Source organism: Oreochromis aureus, linkage group 22, assembly GCF_013358895.1.
Source record: "Oreochromis aureus strain Israel breed Guangdong linkage group 22, ZZ_aureus, whole genome shotgun sequence".
Lineage (NCBI taxonomy): Eukaryota > Metazoa > Chordata > Actinopteri > Cichliformes > Cichlidae > Oreochromis > Oreochromis aureus.
In genome coordinates, this window is record NC_052962.1 from 2,336,621 (window position 1) to 2,355,592 (window position 18,972).

General features: G+C 41.9%; 2 protein-coding genes across 3 annotated transcripts in view; both read right to left on the reverse strand.

Annotated features, from left to right (window-relative positions):
* Positions 1–9,882: 9,882 nt before the first annotated feature.
* arl4ab (ADP-ribosylation factor-like 4ab) lies at positions 9,883–12,926 on the reverse strand. Of its 2 annotated transcripts, none has more exons than XM_039606149.1 (2): positions 12,445–12,755; positions 9,883–11,786 (listed from the first exon to the last, which is right to left on the reverse strand). In XM_039606149.1, the coding sequence occupies exon 2, from the start codon at positions 11,710–11,712 to the stop codon at positions 11,107–11,109; it is 606 nt and encodes a 201-aa protein (XP_039462083.1). In that variant the 5' UTR covers positions 11,713–11,786; positions 12,445–12,755; the 3' UTR covers positions 9,883–11,106. The 2 variants fall into 2 exon arrangements, with proteins under 2 accessions (XP_039462083.1, XP_031609967.1); XM_031754107.2 differs by lacking the exon at positions 12,445–12,755 and adding an exon at positions 12,771–12,926 and having other exon boundaries at positions 9,885–11,786.
* Positions 12,927–14,556: 1,630 nt separating this feature from the next.
* Positions 14,557–18,972, reverse strand: part of scin (scinderin) — a 40,796-nt gene continuing 36,380 nt past the window's right edge. Inside the window, exons 13-16 of the mRNA XM_031754101.1 lie at positions 17,716–17,837; positions 16,104–16,181; positions 15,969–16,029; positions 14,557–15,261 (exon numbers count right to left, since the gene is read on the reverse strand). Coding sequence (XP_031609961.1) covers positions 15,098–15,261; positions 15,969–16,029; positions 16,104–16,181; positions 17,716–17,837 — 425 coding nt within the window. The 3' untranslated portion in view covers positions 14,557–15,097. The remainder of the gene's footprint in view (positions 15,262–15,968; positions 16,030–16,103; positions 16,182–17,715; positions 17,838–18,972) is intronic.

Here is an 18,972-nt window from a genome sequence, read left to right on the forward strand (position 1 = left end):
TCAGTGTCCCACCGATCGATGCTGTGTTTGGATAATTTTGTATGCCTTGTGTTTGTTTTTGTGTTCTACCGCAAATAACTTCTATAGCTGACATGATCTCCTCAAGATTGGAGTAAGTTACCGCGAGAGTGTGACTAGAAAATTTGTCCGCTTACACAAGATACGGGTGGAAATAGCGAGGAGTCCGGACTCCCCATGGATTGTTATCCCTTCGGGGTGGAGGCGCAGGCGGCGTCGAGAGAGGAGAAGGCGAGGTTGCAGGGCCGGCGCGCTAGCCAGGCTATGGAGGCAGCCACTCAAACCACCGCTCCCCAGTCTATTCATCGCAAATGCCAGATCCCTTGCAAACAAGTTGGATGAACTGAGGTTGCAAATAGCAGCGAATAACTACATCAAAGACTCATGCATTCTTCTTAACACAGAATCCTGGCTACATCAATCCATTCTGGACTCTGCTATTGAGCTAGCAGGCTACACCACACAGCGACATGACCAAACAGTGGACTCCGGTGAGAGGAAAGGAGGGGGGCTCTGTATGTATGTGAGCAACAGCTGGTGTACCAACACAGGGATCACAGACTGTCACTGTTCACCGGACATTGAATATCTGACTGTTAAATGCAGGCCCATCTACCTACCTAGGGAGTTCACCGTTGTCATAATAACAGCTGTTTACATACCACCAGATGCTAATGCTAACTCGGCGATCGCACTTCTGCACACAAACATCAATAACGAACAGAGCATGTACCCTGACGCTGTACATATCATAGCAGGGGACTTTAATCATGCAGACTTAAAAACAGCAGTCCCCAAATTCCACCAGCATGTCAACTGTGCCATTAGGGGTGACAATATACTGGACAAAGTTTATTCCAACATCAAAATGGGCTACAGGGCCAGACCTCTGCCACATCTGGGTCAGTCTGACCACTTGTCACTATTTCTAATTCCTGCATATGCCCCCTCAAGAAAACTGCTCCCACCATCACAGAGACTGTTACCATATGGCCAGAGGGCGCCTCTCAGCAGCTGCAGGACTGTTTTGACAGGACTAACTTTAAACATCAGGACCTGGAAATGTTCACAGACAGTGTTCTCTGCTACATAAAACACTGCATAGAGACTGTTACAGTAGAAAAACGTATCCGGGCTTATCCCAACCAAAAGCACTGGATGACCTGGGAGGTCAAGCAGCTGCTGAAGGAGAGGAACATCACGTTCAGGTCTGGCAACAGGGACAACTGCACCGCAGCCCCATCCAACCTGAAGAGAGGCATCAGAGAGGTGAAGGGGGACTATAGGAGGAGGATTGAGGACCATCTGGAGAGTAACAACAGCTGGCAGGTGTGGCAGGGCATCCAGCATTTAACAAACTATAAGATCAACCTCAGAACTGCGGAAGGTGACCTGGTGCTGGCGGAGGAGCTAAATATCTTCTTCGCCCACTTTGAGGCCATGGTACCGGAGGTATTGGAGCCACAGCAGCAACACGCCGCCCACAGCAGCACCACCCTCACCCTGGAAGAGCACGAGGTGAGGCGCACTCTGCAGGCCGTTAACTCGAGGACGGCGGCTGGTCCTGATGGTGTGCCAGGTTGAATATTGAGGGATTGTGCAGAACAGCTGGCTGGGCTCTTCACCAGGATCTTCAACAAATCCCTCACACAGGCGACTGTCCCACTCTGCCTCAAGTCCTCCACCATAGTCCCCTTGCCTAAGAAGCCCCACATGACCAGCCTGAATGACTACAGAGCGGTGGCACTCACCCCAGTGGTAATAAATGCTTTGAGAAGCTGGTCCACAGACACATCACAGCAGCCCTCCTGCAGCCTGGATCCACACCAGTTTGCCTACAGAGCAAACAGGTCCACGGAAGACACTGTAGCCACAGCACTCCATGCTGCTGTACCACATCTGGAAGAGCATGGGAGCTATGTGGGGATGGTTTTCGTGGATTACTGCTCAGCTTTTAACACCATCCTTCCACACAAACTGGTGGTCAAGCTACAGCACCTGGGGCTTCCATACAGCACCTGCATGTGGATCAACAGCTTCCTCCAGGGCCGTAGACAGAGAGTGAGAGTTGGCCACCGCACATCCTCAGCCCTGAGTTTCACACACAGAGCTGTGTGTTCAGTCCACTGCTCTACTCTCTCTACACACACATGTCCACCAGAGCACACCTTTGTGAAGTTTGCAGACGACACCACCGTGATGGGGCTCATCTCCAGGGGTGACGAGTCTGCTTACAGAGACGAGGAGCAGCTGTCATCATGGTGTAAGGCCAATAACCTCCTCCTTAACACTTCAAAAACCAAAGAACTCACAATAGACTTCAGAAGGAAAAAGGCAGAGATCCAACCACTATTCATTAATGGGGACTGTGTAGAAAGGGTGGCAAGCTTCCGCTTCCTGGGAGTCAACATAGAGGAGAACCTTTCCTGGAGCGTGAACACCTCTGAGCTGCTGAAAAAGGCCCAACAGAGACTGTACTTCCTGAGAATTCTCAGGTGGAATAACATCACACAGAGACTGCTGGTGTCCTTCTACAGAGCCTCCATTGAGAGTGTTCTAACCTATTGCATATGCATCTGGTACACTAGCTGCACAGTGGCTCAGAGGAAAGCACTCCAAGGGGTCATCAACACTGCCCAAAAGATCACTGGCTGTCCTCTCCCCATGCTGGAAGATCTACACAACACCCGCTGTCTTAAAAAAGCTCAGAACATCATAAAAGATACCTCACACCCTGGCCACTCCCTGTTTGAACTGTTGCCCTCAGGCAGACGGTACAGAGCAATCAGTGTAAGGACTAATAGACTCAAACACAGCTTTTACCAAACTGCAATAACACGTCTGAATGCTGCTACTAAAAAAATGTCCATCATGCCACTCTTGTATTAATCTATGCGCTGACTGAAGCATGTATGTGGGAATGTATGTGAATGTTTGCTAATACTTCTTATTAGCACTTTAAGTATTCTATTTATTTTATTTATTTAATTGTATTGTTTTGTTTATACAGTGGAACCCCGACTTACGAAATTAATTCGATCCAGAGGGTCTTTCGTAAGTCAAAATTTTTGTAAGTCGAAGCACCTTTTTCCATCGCCTTTTGAGTGAGGCGATTCTGGCTGAAGACGAAGTTCTTGGTGGAGGCTGAAGAAAGCATATGTATGCATGTACACACATACGTATGTGTACATGTACATAACATTATGGAATTTAATTCTAAACATTAAAACTTAAACTTACATTTAATGTACGTACGTACACTGTGCAATGATATTTTTTTAACATTTTTTTAAACTCGCTCATATTTATGCCTTATGCCGGCCCCATTATGAATGAACGATAGGCTAATTGCAAACGAAAAGCACACGAAATAGTGCACTGCAACAACAATACGTCTTTCACGTGGAATAGCGAAACGCATTTCGCAAACGGATTTCGTTACACGGGCATTTTGTTGTACCACGGGCAAAAATATTGCCGTTAAGTGCCTTCGTAACTTGAATTTTTTGTTAAATGGGGTCTTCGTAAGCCGGGGTTCCACTGTATTTTGATATTGTTAGGGATGATGCACTGATTGGGGACAATTTTTAATTTTGTTGTACCTGTGACAATGACAATAAAGACATTCTGATTCTGATTCTGATTCATTTGTCCTGATTAGAGATCAGGATGTCCTAAAACCTCCCTGAAAAGCCTTCAGCTGATCCAAAATGCTGCAGCAAGAGTCCTGACAGGGACTAGAAAGAAACAGATTTCTCCTGTTTTGGCTTCCCTTCATTGGCTTCCTGTTAAATCCAGAATTCAAAATCCTGCTCCTCACATACAAGGTCTTAAATAATCAGGCCCCATCTTATCTTAATGACCTTGTAGTACCATATCACCCTATTAGAGCACTTCGCTCTCGCTCTGCAGGCCTACTTGTTGTTCCTAGAGTATTTAAAAGTAGAATGGGAGGCAGAGCCTTCAGTTTTCAGGCCCCTCTTCTGTGGAACCAGCTTCCAGTTTGGATTCAGGAGACAGACACTATCTCTACTTTCAAGATTAGGCTTCAAACTTTCCTTTTTGCTAAAGCATATAGTTAGGGCTGGACCAGGTGACCCTGAATCCTCCCTTAGTTATGCTGCAATAGACGTAGGCTGCCGGGGATTCCCATGATGCATTGACTGTTTCTTTTTCAGTCAGCTTTTCCACTCACTATGTGTTAATAGACCTCTCTGCATCGAATCATATCTGTTATTAATCTCTGTCTCTCTTCCACAGCATGTCTTTATCCTGTCTTCCTTCTCTCACCCCAACCGGTCGCAGCAGATGGCCCCGCCCCCTTTTTTGGGTAAAAAATCGAGTGTTTCCTTCCCACTGTCGCCAAAGTGCTTGCTCATAGGGGGTGATTTGATTGTTGGGTTTTTCTCTGTATGTATTATTGTAGGGTCTACCTTACAGTATAAAACGCCTTGAGGCGACTGTTGTTGTGATTTGGTGCTGTATAAATAAAATAAAATTGAATTCAATCTTGGTTGCAGATCACCAGACCAGCTCTTTATCCTATATTCGAGTGTCATGACAGTTTGACCCTCCAGTCTACATCTTTTTTGTGGACTTGGAGAATGGATTTGACCATGTCCTTATGACGGGGGTCCTTCGAGAAAATGGGGTGTCTGACCTGTTGTTACAAGTCATTCAGTCCCTGTGCAACATTGGGAGAGATTGTTCTAGATCACCAGTAATATGTCGAACTTGTCTGTTGATTGATTCTAAGAATAGAATAAAGTATTTTTTACTGGTGTAATTGCAGTTAAAAAATACAGTCTTCTTTAATGAGATTACTTATTGAATAACACTGAATAAGTATTCTTGGTGTGTGTTCTGTGTTCTACTACATTTCAGCAAATGGTATTGGGAATCCAGCAGAGTAATTCAATTCAATTCAATGTTATGTATATAGCGCCAAATCACAACAAAAGTCGCCTCAAGGCGCTTCATAGGTACAGAGAAAAACCCAACAATCATATGACCCCCTATGAGCAAGCACTTTGGCGACAGTGGGAAGGAAAAACTCCCTTTTAACAGGAAGAAACCTCTGACAGAACCAGGCTCAGGGAGGGGCGGGGCCATCTGCTGCGACCGGTTGGGGTGAGAGAAGGAAAACAGGATAAAGACATGCTGTGGCAGAGAGACAGAGATTAATAACAGATATGATTCGATGCAGAGAGGTCTATTAACACATAGTGAGTGAGAAAGGTGACTGGAAAGGAAAAACTCAATGCATCATGGGAATCCCCAGCAGCCTACGTCTATTGCAGCATAACTAAGGGAGGATTCAGGGTCACCTGGTCCAGCCCTAACTATATGCTTTAGCAAAAAGGAGTGTTTGAAGCCTAATCTTGAAAGTAGAGATAGTGTCTGTCTCCTGAATCCAAACTGGAAGCTGGTTCCACAGAAGAGGGGCCTGAAAACTGAAGGCTCTGCCTCCCATTCTACTTTTAAATACTCTAGGAACAACAAGTAGGCCTGCAGTGTGAGAGCGAAGTGCTCTAATAGGGTGATATGGTACTACAAGGTCATTAAGATAAGATGGGGTCTGATTATTTAAGACCTTGTATGTGAGGAGCAGGATTTTGAATTCAATTCTGGATTTAACAGGAAGCCAATGAAGGGAAGCCAAAACAGGAGAAATATGCTCTCTCTTTCTAGTCCCTGTCAGGACTCTTGCTGCAGCATTTTGGATTAACTGAAGGCTTTTCAGGGAGTTTTTAGGACATCCTGATAATAATGAATTACAGTAGTCCAGCCTGGAAGTAATAAATGCATGAACTTCTCCAAAAGTTGAATCTGTTCATCTGGACGTAGCGTTTTGTGGGAGAAACGTTTCGTCACTCATCCAAGTGACTTCTTCAGTCTCAGCTGACTGCATGAACTAGTTTTTCAGCATCACTCTGAGACAGGATATTTCTAATTTTAGAGATGTTGCACAAATGGAAGAAAGCAGTCTTACATATTTGTTTAATATGTGCATTGAAGGACATGTCCTGGTCAAAAATGACTCCAAGGTTCCTCACAGCATTACTGGAGGCCAAGGTAATGCCATCCAGAGTAAGAATCTGCTTAGATACCATATTTCTAAGATTTTCAGGGCCGAGTACAATAACCTCAGTTTTATCTGAATTAAGAAGCAGAAAGTTAGCGGCCATCCAGGTCTTTATGTCTTTAAGACATTCCTGCAGTTTAACCTGTACCTGTAACACCTACAGCATGTTCTAATCGCTCTAATAGGATATTATGGTCAACAGTATCGAACGCTGCACTGAGGTCTAGCAGGACAAGCACAGAGATGAGTCCACTGTCAGAGGCCATAAGAAGATCATTTGTAACCTTCACTAGAATAGAATAGAATAGAATAGAATAGAATAGCCTTTATTGTCATTGTACAGGGTACAACAAAATTGGAGTGCCACTCCCTTGGTGCAAAATGCAATAATAAATATAAATGTAAAATATACTATATAACACTAAAGCTGTTTCTGTGCTGAGTACAGTCAGATATCACGCAGTACCATCTTGAAGTCATTTGACTGGAAACAGCTTAATTATTCAGCATGCCAATGATCCCGAACACACTGGCAGTGGAGTAAAATCATACCCAAAGCCATTATCTATAAATAGAGGAAACTGGAAACATTGTTAAACCTACCAAAATTCCTCAAAGAGGGCATTGACGACTTATCTAGGACTCTGAACAACAGCTACAGAACTCCCGGCCTCACTTGCCTGATTTCACAATATGAAAGAAACAAAAATGGCATGTATGATAGAGTTCTGAGGCAAACACTACTACTGACCGAAAAGAACACAAACACTCAAAGTATGTAAACTAGGAGAATAGATGAGTTTTAAAAACTTGCAATCAATGGTGGGCTGTGTAAACTTGAATCTACATGAAGAGTAACTGCATTAATGTATTAATGCCATAATCTTTGGTTATATAAGACACATATCATATCATATTGTGTCATGTTCTTCTGCTGGCACTTGGTGGTGTCAAACATGTTCTAAATACTTCTTTCTTAACTCCAGCTTCACAGTGTTAAGTCTATGACAGTTTTTTTAGAGCAGGGCTCCATGGTGTAAATGAGCCTTTATACATGCAGTGTTTCATGTCCACTTTAAACACAGTCGGTAGGCTGTCATTCATGCATCTGCAGTTTCCTTCCTCCACAGCAGGATGGCTATCTGCCCAGCACCCCTGTGTATTTTCCATTACACAAAGTAGAGCGGCGTGCCAGGTTAAGACTCTGCCTTTTCCCTTTGGCTGGAGGGTGACCTGCTGGCAGTAAACACTACTGAAGGGGTTTTAGGTGTTATTTTTTTCTATATAATCATACCAGTCCTGGGCTTCTCCTAGAGTTTAATTAATGATGGATTAGTGAAGACACACTGTTGGCTGCAGCTTCTCTATCAGGTTCTATGTGTGTGTTTAGACATGAGGTCAAAATGAGGTTGAGAGAGACTCCACCACTTTTCTACTTGTATCTACTCCAGTCGGCTGCCTACTAAGGACACTGGATGATGACTGTTACTGAGGGCATACTGGTCTCCGAGTATAGAAAAACCATTACAGTGTTTTGAATCACTTCAGGTCAGCTAATGTGAATTTGAGCTAACTCGGGGTCAGATTACCAGACCACATAGCACAGTAGCAACACCAGTGGCTAGCTGTATATATTTCATAGCCATTCCTCCAGTCTTTTATACAGCTGAGAAAAAAAGACTTTAAAAGCATGGCCATCCATTTTAGGGTGTATATTCAGCAGCAGAGAGGGGTGCAGGGTTGAGGTGGGACGTTTGAAAGCTGTGTGGACTTCTAATCTGATTCTCAGTCAGCTCCAACTGTGAACGGTGTAAACTGCAGTTTTCAGAGCTGAGAACAGGATATGGTGATAATGTAAGAGGAACCACTCCCTTCCTTGCTTCGGTTTCCTGAGAAGAGTCTGGCTGCCTGCCGACAAGACCCCACCCGACCAACCATTTAATACTGAGTGAAGAGATAGCAGGACCATTTCTGCAAGCTGCCAACTAATCATTTCTAAATGGCCAATTTTGTGTTCATCCAGCACGTAGTTCAGATAAAAACACTTTCAGATTATCGTGACAGATATTTAGGACTTTCGTGTGCCTCAGAGAGTAACTTTCTATTTTACTTATACTTTTATTTAAAAGTATTTGAACCCTTCCTGACTTCTTATTTTACATATTTGTCACACTTATGTAAATATATATTTGTCACAAGATATCCAAAGTTAATACAATATTAGTTAGTAAATTATTTAATTTATTAAGGCAAAAAAGCTGTCTGAATCTGTTCGGCCCTGTGTGCAAAAAGTAATTGCCGCCCCGTATTAAATCGTGAATGAACTGCTGAGTCTAATTTTACTAGCTATACTAGTGATATATATGCTAGACCTGTTGAATGAAGAAATCACAAAGTCTGATTAAGTGAAGTAGCTAAAAGATCCCAAAAAGCAAAAGACATCATGCCCTCGAGCTAAAGACACTCAAGAACAGTTTAGAAGCAGAGTCACTGACATCTATCAGTCTGGAAAGTAGAGTCTTTGGGACTTCATTGAACCATGGTGAGAGCCATTATCCACAAAGGAGTGGGTGACAAAAAAGTCAGATACCATGTTGGTGGTGTGATGATCTGGGGGTGCTTTGCTGTTTCAGGAACTAGCCAACTTACTGTAATTGATGGAACAATGAATTTAGCTCTCTACAAGAAAATCCAGCTCAGTTCATGCCCTGAAGCTTAAGTGCACTCGGGTTATTCAGCAGGACAGTGATCCAAAAGAAACCAACAAGTCCACCTCAAAATGGTACAAAGAAAATCAAAATTAAGGTTTTGGATGTTTTGAAATGGCCTTGTCAAAGTTCGACCTTAAAACTGATCCAGATGCTCTGGAATGACCATGAAAAGCAGTTCATGCTCGACAATCCTCAAACACGGCTCAACTGAAAACTTCTGTAAAGATGAGTGGGCCAAAATTCCTTCACAATAGTTTCAAAGACTCATTACATTATTTCAAATGCTTGATCGCAGTTCCTGTTCCCAAAGCTGGCACAACCAGTTATTAGGTTTAGGAGGCTAATATTTTTTCACACAGTGCATGTTGGCTTTGGTAACCTTTCCCCTTAATAACGAATAAAAGCAAGTAAGCCTACCAGCCTCAATAAATTAAATAATCACTTAACAGTACATTTTGCATTTACTCGGGACATCTTTGTGTGAAATATTTGTTTGACAAACATGCCAAAAAAATAAAAATTAGGAAGGGGGAAAACACTTTTTAACGTCCCTGTTTAACCAACAGATGTGCAAATGTACTTTTATTAGTATAACTAAACGCATGATGTACAGTTCCCTTCCTTTGAAGAAGTGGAATCAAAGTCGTGTTTTATAGCAAATAATTTTCCATCATGGTCATCCATGGGCACCCCAACTTTGGATGTAGTATGCAGTCCTGTAGTTTGGTGCTACACAACCCATTTGCTTACAAACAAGGACACACAATAACATGTTTACCTTCAACAGCACATGCGGTGCAGCTGGAGCCAATTACACCGAGTTGGTTTCTTTTTTCCCCCACAAAGTTACCAAATTGTAAATTTGTAAAGCCTTGTTAGGCTACCTTTGAATAACAGAACAAGCTCACGTTCATAGCACTAAGACATATGCAATATGTGGGTGTGAATCCTTAACTTAATCAGTAAGAGCTGCTCACCCTTTTATCTCATTGCACTGTGAACAGCAGTTTGACAGTTACATAAAAGCTTCCATTCTGATCATGTTAATTGATGTTCAAAGAAGTACTTGAGCATTACTTTTTAAAAATTTATTATTAATGCCTTACAACAAAAATTCCAAACATGAAAGGAAGTAACAAAAAAAAAAAACAATCACTACTCACTGAACATGAAAATAAATTCTCAGATGACGTCTAACATCACAGTTTTTATCTAATGTTAGCAGCACTGACAGTGGCACAGGAATCACAGGACAGGCTTAGACGTTACAACAGTGCAAGTAAAGCATGTGGGTCCAGTCTATGTTCTGCAACAAAGGAGACATGACCCTGAACAACTTAATAAATGAAGAAATGTGGATGGTGACCTGAAAACTAACATCTTAGCAGCAATGCAGATGACACTTGCATATCAAAAAGTATAATGCTGATTGATTGTCATCTTACTCCAAGTGTGACTCTGACTTCTCACTGTGGTTTTCGAAGCTCCAAAATGTTTTTTATGACAGTAGTTATAGTTGTTAGCTTTAAATATTTGAGCACTGAAGCTATCGTCAATTATTGACTACATTTTATGATATAAACTAATATCAGAGAGTATATAAAGCACTTTTTTGGTGTAGTTGATTGAACTATTAAAAGCAAGGAAGCCTAGCAGCCTCAGAAAGAAAGAAAACAACTCATGTGAGTCATGTTTTGGTCTTTTGACACTACTGTCAAGTGAAGAAACTGGTTACTGTTATGTTTAAACAGTAACCAGAAGATTGAAAATCATGTAGTGTAACTGTACTCTTGGCTTGTCATGTCATCGAGACATGTCAGCAGGAACACAGGCGCACCCTTGAAAAATAGCTTCTATTCAACTGTAGCGACTTTGACACGTGACGCTGTTTCTAGGAGTCACTAGTGATTCTTTACTTAGTGAGTCATTATCAACTTCATGTTAACTTTTAGAGCTTTGGTGGAATATACATGAAAAGACTTATTTGATTGTTTTTGAGTTGGTACAGCGTATGTTTCAACAAATAAACACGACAAAAGCTTTTTGTCCTTCTTTGAGAGTTCGGCGTGGCGTATTGCTGTACTAACTTTAGAATGACTGTTTGCATTCAAAATACATTGCACTGTCCTCAGTGGGAGCACTGGCTGACTTTAAGCCATTTCAGTTGAAGGAACAGAGCCAGCCAAAAGGGGGCAACTGACAGAATGGGTATCACTGTGTTGCATTCAGCTCACAATAGTACTTGTGCAGCTTTAGATTCTGCTCATACTTTGTAGTTCCACTACTAACACATCATCTCTTCCTCTTTTGCTGCCGGAGCGCCTTTCTCCTCTTCATGATCATGGCATGGAGCTTCTCCAGTCCCTCCTGCAGCCCCTCGCCGATAATGGCACAAGCAGGCTGAAGGTGCCAGGGTGTGGCAGTGCTGAGCTCACCTAGAGACAACATGCTCTCCATCTCAGCCAAACTAAGAGAATTCCGCAGGTCCTGTTTGTTAGCCACCACAAGGACCGGCACACCCTGGTTCTCTGCCAGCCGTGTGATTTTGTGCAACTCTGCCTTGGCTTCCTCGATGCGCTCAGCATCCACCGAGTCCACCACAAACACAATGCCATCAGCACAGCGCGTATACGAGCGCCACAGAGGCCGCAGCTTCTCCTGGCCACCTACATCCCAGAAGTGGAAAGATGCAGTCCGACGGCTGCCTCCAAGAGACACTTTGATCTTCTCTGTGTTAAATCCCTTGGTCGGGACAGTGTTCACAAACTCATTGAAACGCAGGCGATACAGTACAGTGGTCTTGCCGGCACAGTCCAGTCCTAGAATGACAATGTGAAAAGCCTGAAAGCAGGGGAGGCAGGGGAGCAGGGAGCGATGATCCGACAGTCCGTTTCCCATCTTGGCACACGGACCGAAAGAAGTTGCCACTAAATATTCCCAAGGTTGATCTTGTGAAAGAACTGCAGCAAAAGCTAGAGTGTAGAGGAGAAATGCATGAGTCAAGGCATGCAAACACACAGCACTCTGTTACTTTACAAAGGCACAAACACCCAAGAAGTGAATAAACCCACACACCCTTACATTATCCTGACACTGAGGACTGAATTCGGAATAAAACAGCAGGGTGGATCGCACTTCAAGGTGTTACTCGGTAAACAACGGGGGCGAGAGATTTTTTAAATTTCCCCCAAATCCAGCCGTCACCTCCATGAACAGATCAAAACCAGGCTTTTTTTCCCTTAAACTGCTGAGCACACTGACATGTAGCTTTAAAAAAATGTGTTGCTTGGCAACCGACTTCTTTATGCTGAAAGGACCGTTTCTAATCTATAAATTTAAATAAATCTTTCGTTACTAACAAACCGACATGTCCTGAAGAATTCGGCTCCCATGAGGTCACTGATGAACACATTTCCGACGACAAGAAAACTGCGTTTTTATGACTTTATGCCTGGTTTGCAGCGGCCGCTCCCGCCCTGCTCACAGAGGTAGACACACGGAGATGGTGACAAGTGATGTGCCACCAAGTACGCGTTTCATTAAAACCTAGTATTAAGAGTTAGCCCGAACTGAAATATGGCAAATAAAGATTGATGAAACATCTCTATTTATATCAAATACTGTGAATACCTTTAGCTTGTTATCCGAGGAGCGGCGTCAGTTTGTGAGATATCCAAATGGAGTCTGGCGTGCAATGCTGTAGGTCCTGTGTTACAGCAGACCTGGCTCGACTCCAGCTTGTAAAGCCAACAAGTGTTGGAAAAAGCAGCCTTAGCGCTTTGGGCCTTTTATACACGTTTGCGTTACATGACAAAGCAGGCGGGCATCAACGTAATTTGCTTCATTCAGGGGAAATTAATTTGAGCTGTCTCTGGGGTTAGATATGATTTTCCGGCTGTTATCGCTGTTTTCTACAGAAGAATAGATCCGTCACAGTAGCAGCGTAAATAACGTACCTCGACAAACGATGTTAACCCATCACAGCTGGCAGTGCGTCCACAGGTTCGGTAACCCACCGCGTTCACCTCCTCAGACGCCTACAACTACTACTACCTCTCCATTCCGCAGCGGCGCTAAGCCTACTAGAATAAACACCACGATTTCCGCTTTCGCTTTTCAAAATAAAAGCATAGCCGGCATATTTGGTTGGGTTGACTTAAGCAGGCTTCGAAGCAAATCACGTAAAAGGGAAGGGCTCATTAAACGTACCGATGCAAAAGGGTGCTGTTGTTTGGAAGGTTTTGAAATAGGAAATCATATAACTTTAGGTTTCCCCATAATGCATTATCCTGGTCTATATTCTTGTAATCATACAAGAGCTGAGAGTTCAGCGTCAGTGGCCTATTTACACCATTTCCCTCGTGTTGTACGCCCACCACTGGAAAATTCTTCAAAACAGTAATTTATAGGATAATAGTAATATTAGTAATAGTAATTGATACTAGTGATATTAAATGTTTGTACTATTTAAGAGTTACACGGGATTCATTCCATGCAATTTATAGTCTAATTGTCATGAACCTCAATTTTTCCAAGTTATTTATTTAGCGACTCACTTCTTGGTTACAGTCAAACCCGGGACTGTGCAATTAAGCCCGTTATCAAAGAGCACGCCTTAGTCGAAAGGTATTTCTTTATGTATCTATTTATTTATTTATTTTGGAAGAAGGCCAGTTTTTCAGGTTAGAACACACAGTGGCCTAAATTATGTTGAAGTAAACCCTTCAACATAATTTAGGCCACTGTGTGTTCTAACCTGAAATAAATACATTAGATAGATGGGATACACATGGACAGGTCGCTAGTCTTCCGCGGAGCTAAACGGAGGGAGGCAGACGACCATTCATGCTCACATTCACACCTCTGGGCAATTACGAATTAACATAATCCTTCTAACCGCATGTCTTTGGATTATGGGAGGAAGCGGGAGTACCCGGAGAGAAGTAACCTGGACCCGGGTGAAAACATAAAAACTTCACACAGAAAGGACCCAGACAGATGGTGGATTCGCGCAGTAGGACCTTCTTGCTGTGAAGCAGTGCTAACCCCCACGTATACAATTTAAAAATCAAAGAAACTACTACATTGCTTATTTTAATTTTTATCATACTGACTCCAGCCCATGATGAATTAAATGAGCAACTCTGCTCTGTGGATGAGGTTGAGATTATACGTGCTTTTGGATCAGTATGAATGCTGTGGCCAAATATTGTTTATTACATATTTTTAATTATATTATTACAGGCATAGGTGCTTGGAAAAGTAAAATTCATTGGAGGGCATACAAACATCTACACCAGGCCTCGTGTTCACCCTCTGGTGGTGAAATTGTATCATTCAGACTATGACTCACATACTTGCATATATGGATGGAGGAACTAGAAAACTGAATACACAGAGTCTGCCACTCTTCTGTTTCAACTGTTGTAAGAAGTGGTAACAATTCACAGGAAATGAATGACTCTCATTCACACAGTAAATATAAAGCTACCCAGTACACATCTTGCAACCACAGAGCCAATACACATATTCAGAGCAATGCATTTGCATTTTTTAAATACTGTTGATTTTGTAGGTTTAAGGGAATTCAGAAGGCCCAATATAAAAAACAAATGGCAAAGAAAACTTCCCAGTGTCTTGGCAGATGATGATGCATCAGGAGTTGTAAACCATTATGTATTACTGCCTGCACTGTGGATGTGTTAAAACAGACCAAAGAAGAACAGAATGCAGGAACTTGCCAACATTTGATTATCTACTTTTATTATGTAGCTCTGAAGTTGACACGCTTTGTTTCAGCTGCACAATATTGTCAAAATCAGGAACATCCTACCACAGAATAATGCTCTGGACTACTGAACTATTGTAATGTGAGAAGATGACCCAGTAGCCTTCAGTTAATCCAAAATGCTGCAATAAGAGTACTAACAGGGACGAGCTGAAACCCTGCTCCTCAGCTGGCAAAGACTTCATAAACACTTATAACATTATGCATGCCATAAAAACCTTTAATTACTGATTACTATCAAAGCAAGCTTTTACAAAAACTGGAAGTTACAATGACTTAACTAGCTCTGCTCAGTCTAAGCTGAGTTGTTTCAGCTGGTATGAGAAAGCAGCTTAACGTGCAGTGAATACAGGACTGTTCTCATTAAAGGATTTTAATACAAACTTTAGGGAAGAAATCTACCACCGACAGTACACATGTAGATATATATTTAAATTGTGCTGATTATAAAGATGATAATATTTCTGTGTTCTGTTGATTTATCATGTGAATGTTTTAAACATTCAGAGACCTCACGCTCCTGGTGATAGAGTCCCAGTAGGAAGGGTCCCAGGCCAGGAACCAGCCTGTGAAGTTGGGGGGTTCATGGCCTTGTTTCACCACCACCACAGGAGTCAGCTTGTCACGCCCCCCTGGGTCAGTCTCAATGTACTGTTTGGCTGCAGAGGAGACAGTGAGTCACAGACAGGAACCTCAAACAAAAGTTTGTTGTAGATAAAAATCTAAAAAAACAATATAATTAAAGGTTCCAATTAGCTGTTAGCTATTGCATTTCAGAATGGGTTCAAATAGTATCTTTATTAATCAAAGATCTTTGAATTGTTTGGGTTCATCCTATGGATTACTATAGTATAGTTTGTCTCATGCTACCTAGAGCTGCCACAAACGATTATTTTGATAGTCGACTAGTCACCGATTATTTTTGCGATTAGTCGACTAATCAGATCATGCATCGATTGGACGTAAAACTTACAGCTTGAAAATATGTTAAACGTTTATTTTGTGACCCAGAAAGAATAATAAGAGTAATATTAAAACTAACTAGCTGCCGCCATTGTTGACAACTGCGCTGGGCCGCACTATGAATTCTGGGACACAGCTTCTTCTTCTTCGGGGTTTAACGGCAGCTGGCATCCTTTACATGCACTGCTGCCATCTTCTGTTTCAGTCCGTTATTACACTTTTAAATCCTACTACTTATTCCTGCGTCTTTTGTGATCTTACAAAGCTTCAAACGACGCGTCGACTATTAAATCAGTCGTCGACGATTTTGATAGTCGACGTAATCGTGACTAGTCGACTAATCGTGGCAGCTCTAATGCTACCTAATAAAATTCTGACTAAAGTCAAAATTGTAAAAGCTCACCAGATTTGAGAGATTCAGCCCTCTCCACCTCGTTTGCATCCTTTCCGATCCAGACAAACACCTACAACAGAAGAGTGTGTGAGGGGTTGTTCAGTGTATCCTAAGATGTCTATTGTGTCCTACAGTTGAGTGTACCTGGTCCCAAACATCCAGCAGCATTACGTCATCTTCAGCTAAGTCTTCCTGTGTGAAATCTCCTGGAACCTCCTCAATCTGCATACAATAACATTTAAACTCAGCTACATTTCAGTGATCAGTGTTTAGCAAAATGTGACAAAAGTTGAATGAGGATTACCATGGAAGCTCAGAATGTATGTTTTAATGACACAGGAATGTGTTATAGCACAGCTGTTCCACCTGACCACATGGGGAATGTAACAGGTAACTGAAGTGCTGTGAATAACTGCAACCTGTGTTATAAAGGCTGCATTTAAAAACTATTATATAGAGGATTGTTGAATGATATCCGGGTCTTACAATTTGTTTAAATACACTACACCAAATGTGCTGATTGTCTGACCATAAAATATAATACCACATAATTACTGGTGAAGCAGCTATACATGATTAGGGTCTTATGTTGTCAAGGCCCTATTTAACACAGGTGACTGACATCCAGAAGTGCTACCAGTGGCTGGACAAAGCTGGACAGAAAGACAGCACAGAGGCACTAATCATGACCCATAAATAGTTCAAATATGAGCCTCCAACTTAGGCTACGTTCACACTGCAGGTCTTAAGGCTCAATTCCGATTTTTGATCAAATCCGATTTTTTTGTCTGCTTGTTCACACTACACATAAAATGCGACAGCAAACGCGCTCTAGTGTGAACGCTCAAAGCGTCCCGCATGCGCAAAAGAAGACATCACACACAACGCGCTCTGTTTAGACCCAGAGCAAACAATATTGTTTGACTGATGGCCCTTAATATAAAGACTTCGGACTTTACGTTTCCCAGTTTTGCTTTAAGTTATAAAGTTATTTTGTTATTTACATATGGCCTAATTAATAATTAATTATCCTAATTGCTGTTTTAGAGGAGCGGTGCTTCAAAGGATAGTTGCAGATTTCTGTCAGAATCTGCAGATTATACAGTACAAATAAAATGTTCACGTTTCTCCAACGTTGTCTTCCCAACAGTTTCACTGACATCTACACTGGAAGTGTTCGCGATGTCTTCTCCGACGCTGGTAATTGGCGTCTGTCTTGTGTCAGTGACGTAAAAGACGGATTTAATGCGACATGACCGTTCAAACAGCAGTCGCTTTCTAACACATCAGATACGTATCGGATTCAGTACCACATACGAAAGTGACCCAGATCGGATTTGAAAACATTGGATTTGTGCCGTTCACACTGTCATACCATGATCGGATATGGGTCGCATAGGGTCAGAAAAGTCGGATTTGATGCGCTTTTACCTGCAGTGTGAACGTAGCCTACGAATGACTGGATTGCCATAGTAAGCAAAGAAAACTGTCTCTCCAACTTCGTTTGTTACATCTGTGAGAAACTGTGGCGAAATTAATCCAAACAAAACAAAATGTCATTAGCCTGATAAGTAATATAATTTCAGGTTTTTGACAGATTTCTAAAATAAATGTTTTCTTGTTTTTATGATGAGTGGTCTAATAAATTTGTTAAGCACATAACCTAATACAATAAAAACAGAATAAATAACATGCTGGAAAAAAGTAACAAATGGATTCCTTCATTAGGGGAAAATGACACATGTCAAAAACTTACTGTGAACCTGCCAGTCTTGTTGGAACATCCAAAGAGTCGAGGAGGATGAGTCATAGACTGACTCTCCAGCCTCTCTGATGTCTGGTACTCCTCCTTCCCTCCTAATTCAGCCCAGAAATTAGCTGCAAGACAAAATACAAAGTGACATCTCAGAAGCTCGTATAATCACATTCAAGTATACATATGAAGCCATTCAAACATTCATATAGGGGATGCTTGGCTGGCTGTAGCTGAGGAAGGAGGTCCAAAACTTACCACACTAATCACAACTTTTCCAAAATTAAAAATGTATAATGTACTTTTTTCTATGCAAGTGCCTTCTATCTAACATTCACACACATTCATACTTCGCTGGATGCATCAGAGAGCAACTTGGAGTAGTATCTTGCCCAACGATATGTGGCATGTAGACTGGAGCAGCCAGGAGTCAAACCACCATCCTTCCAAGTAGTAGATGACCTGCTCTACCTGTTGTACCATTTTTATTGAATTCTTGTGAATCATAATTTTTCTTTTTATCTATTATTGTTTTTTCTTTAAAACAGTAAGAATATACTTAAGCTAGTTTGCGATTAAAAAAACCCCCAATTTTACGGAATTTGCAGCGCTAACGGAAGTTACGCTACTTTGAGCTGCAGCAGCTACAGGTGCCTGGCTAGCTACTAGCTAGCTTTTTCAAGGGAGTTAAGCCGAGTCTCCAATTCAGTGATACTGGCCGAGCTGCAAACAGGCTACATTTATTACAAGTATTGTTATTACTAAAGGAGGCCAAAGAGTAACTAAACATCTGACACACTGAGCAGGAAAGTGCAGCAGGGACAGGTGAAGAGGCCATGCTGCTAGAGAGCTAAGCTAAGCTAGTGAATACCTAAGGACGCAGTGAGTGAATACTGTGAATATAATTAGCGGGTGAATCAACAGAGAGTATGCTTTGGTTAAAGCATGTGAAGATTACACTATGAAATTGGATGTTATCTATATTTTTTTCAGGTTTTTTTTTAAATCCATTGTACATAGATAATCTACAAAAAAAAAACGCCACTGTACACTGTAACAGGAACAGGAAGTGATACTCCAGACAATGATACCACAGAAAGAGCCAACACCAAGTGAGCAATGTGAGATATCCCAACATACCCGTTAATATTAAGTATAAGGTCAAAAAGCATGAAGTCAAGGCTGTGATTAGCTCATGCCTCATGTAGCCCAATATTTTGGAAACTGATTGGCCAGGTTTTAATGACTTGTGCTCACGAC

Coding starts and splice junctions, on each gene's coding strand:
- arl4ab (XM_039606149.1), bottom strand. CDS start 11,712: ATGGGAAACGGACTGTCGGATCATCGCTCCCTGCTCCCCTGCCTCCCC.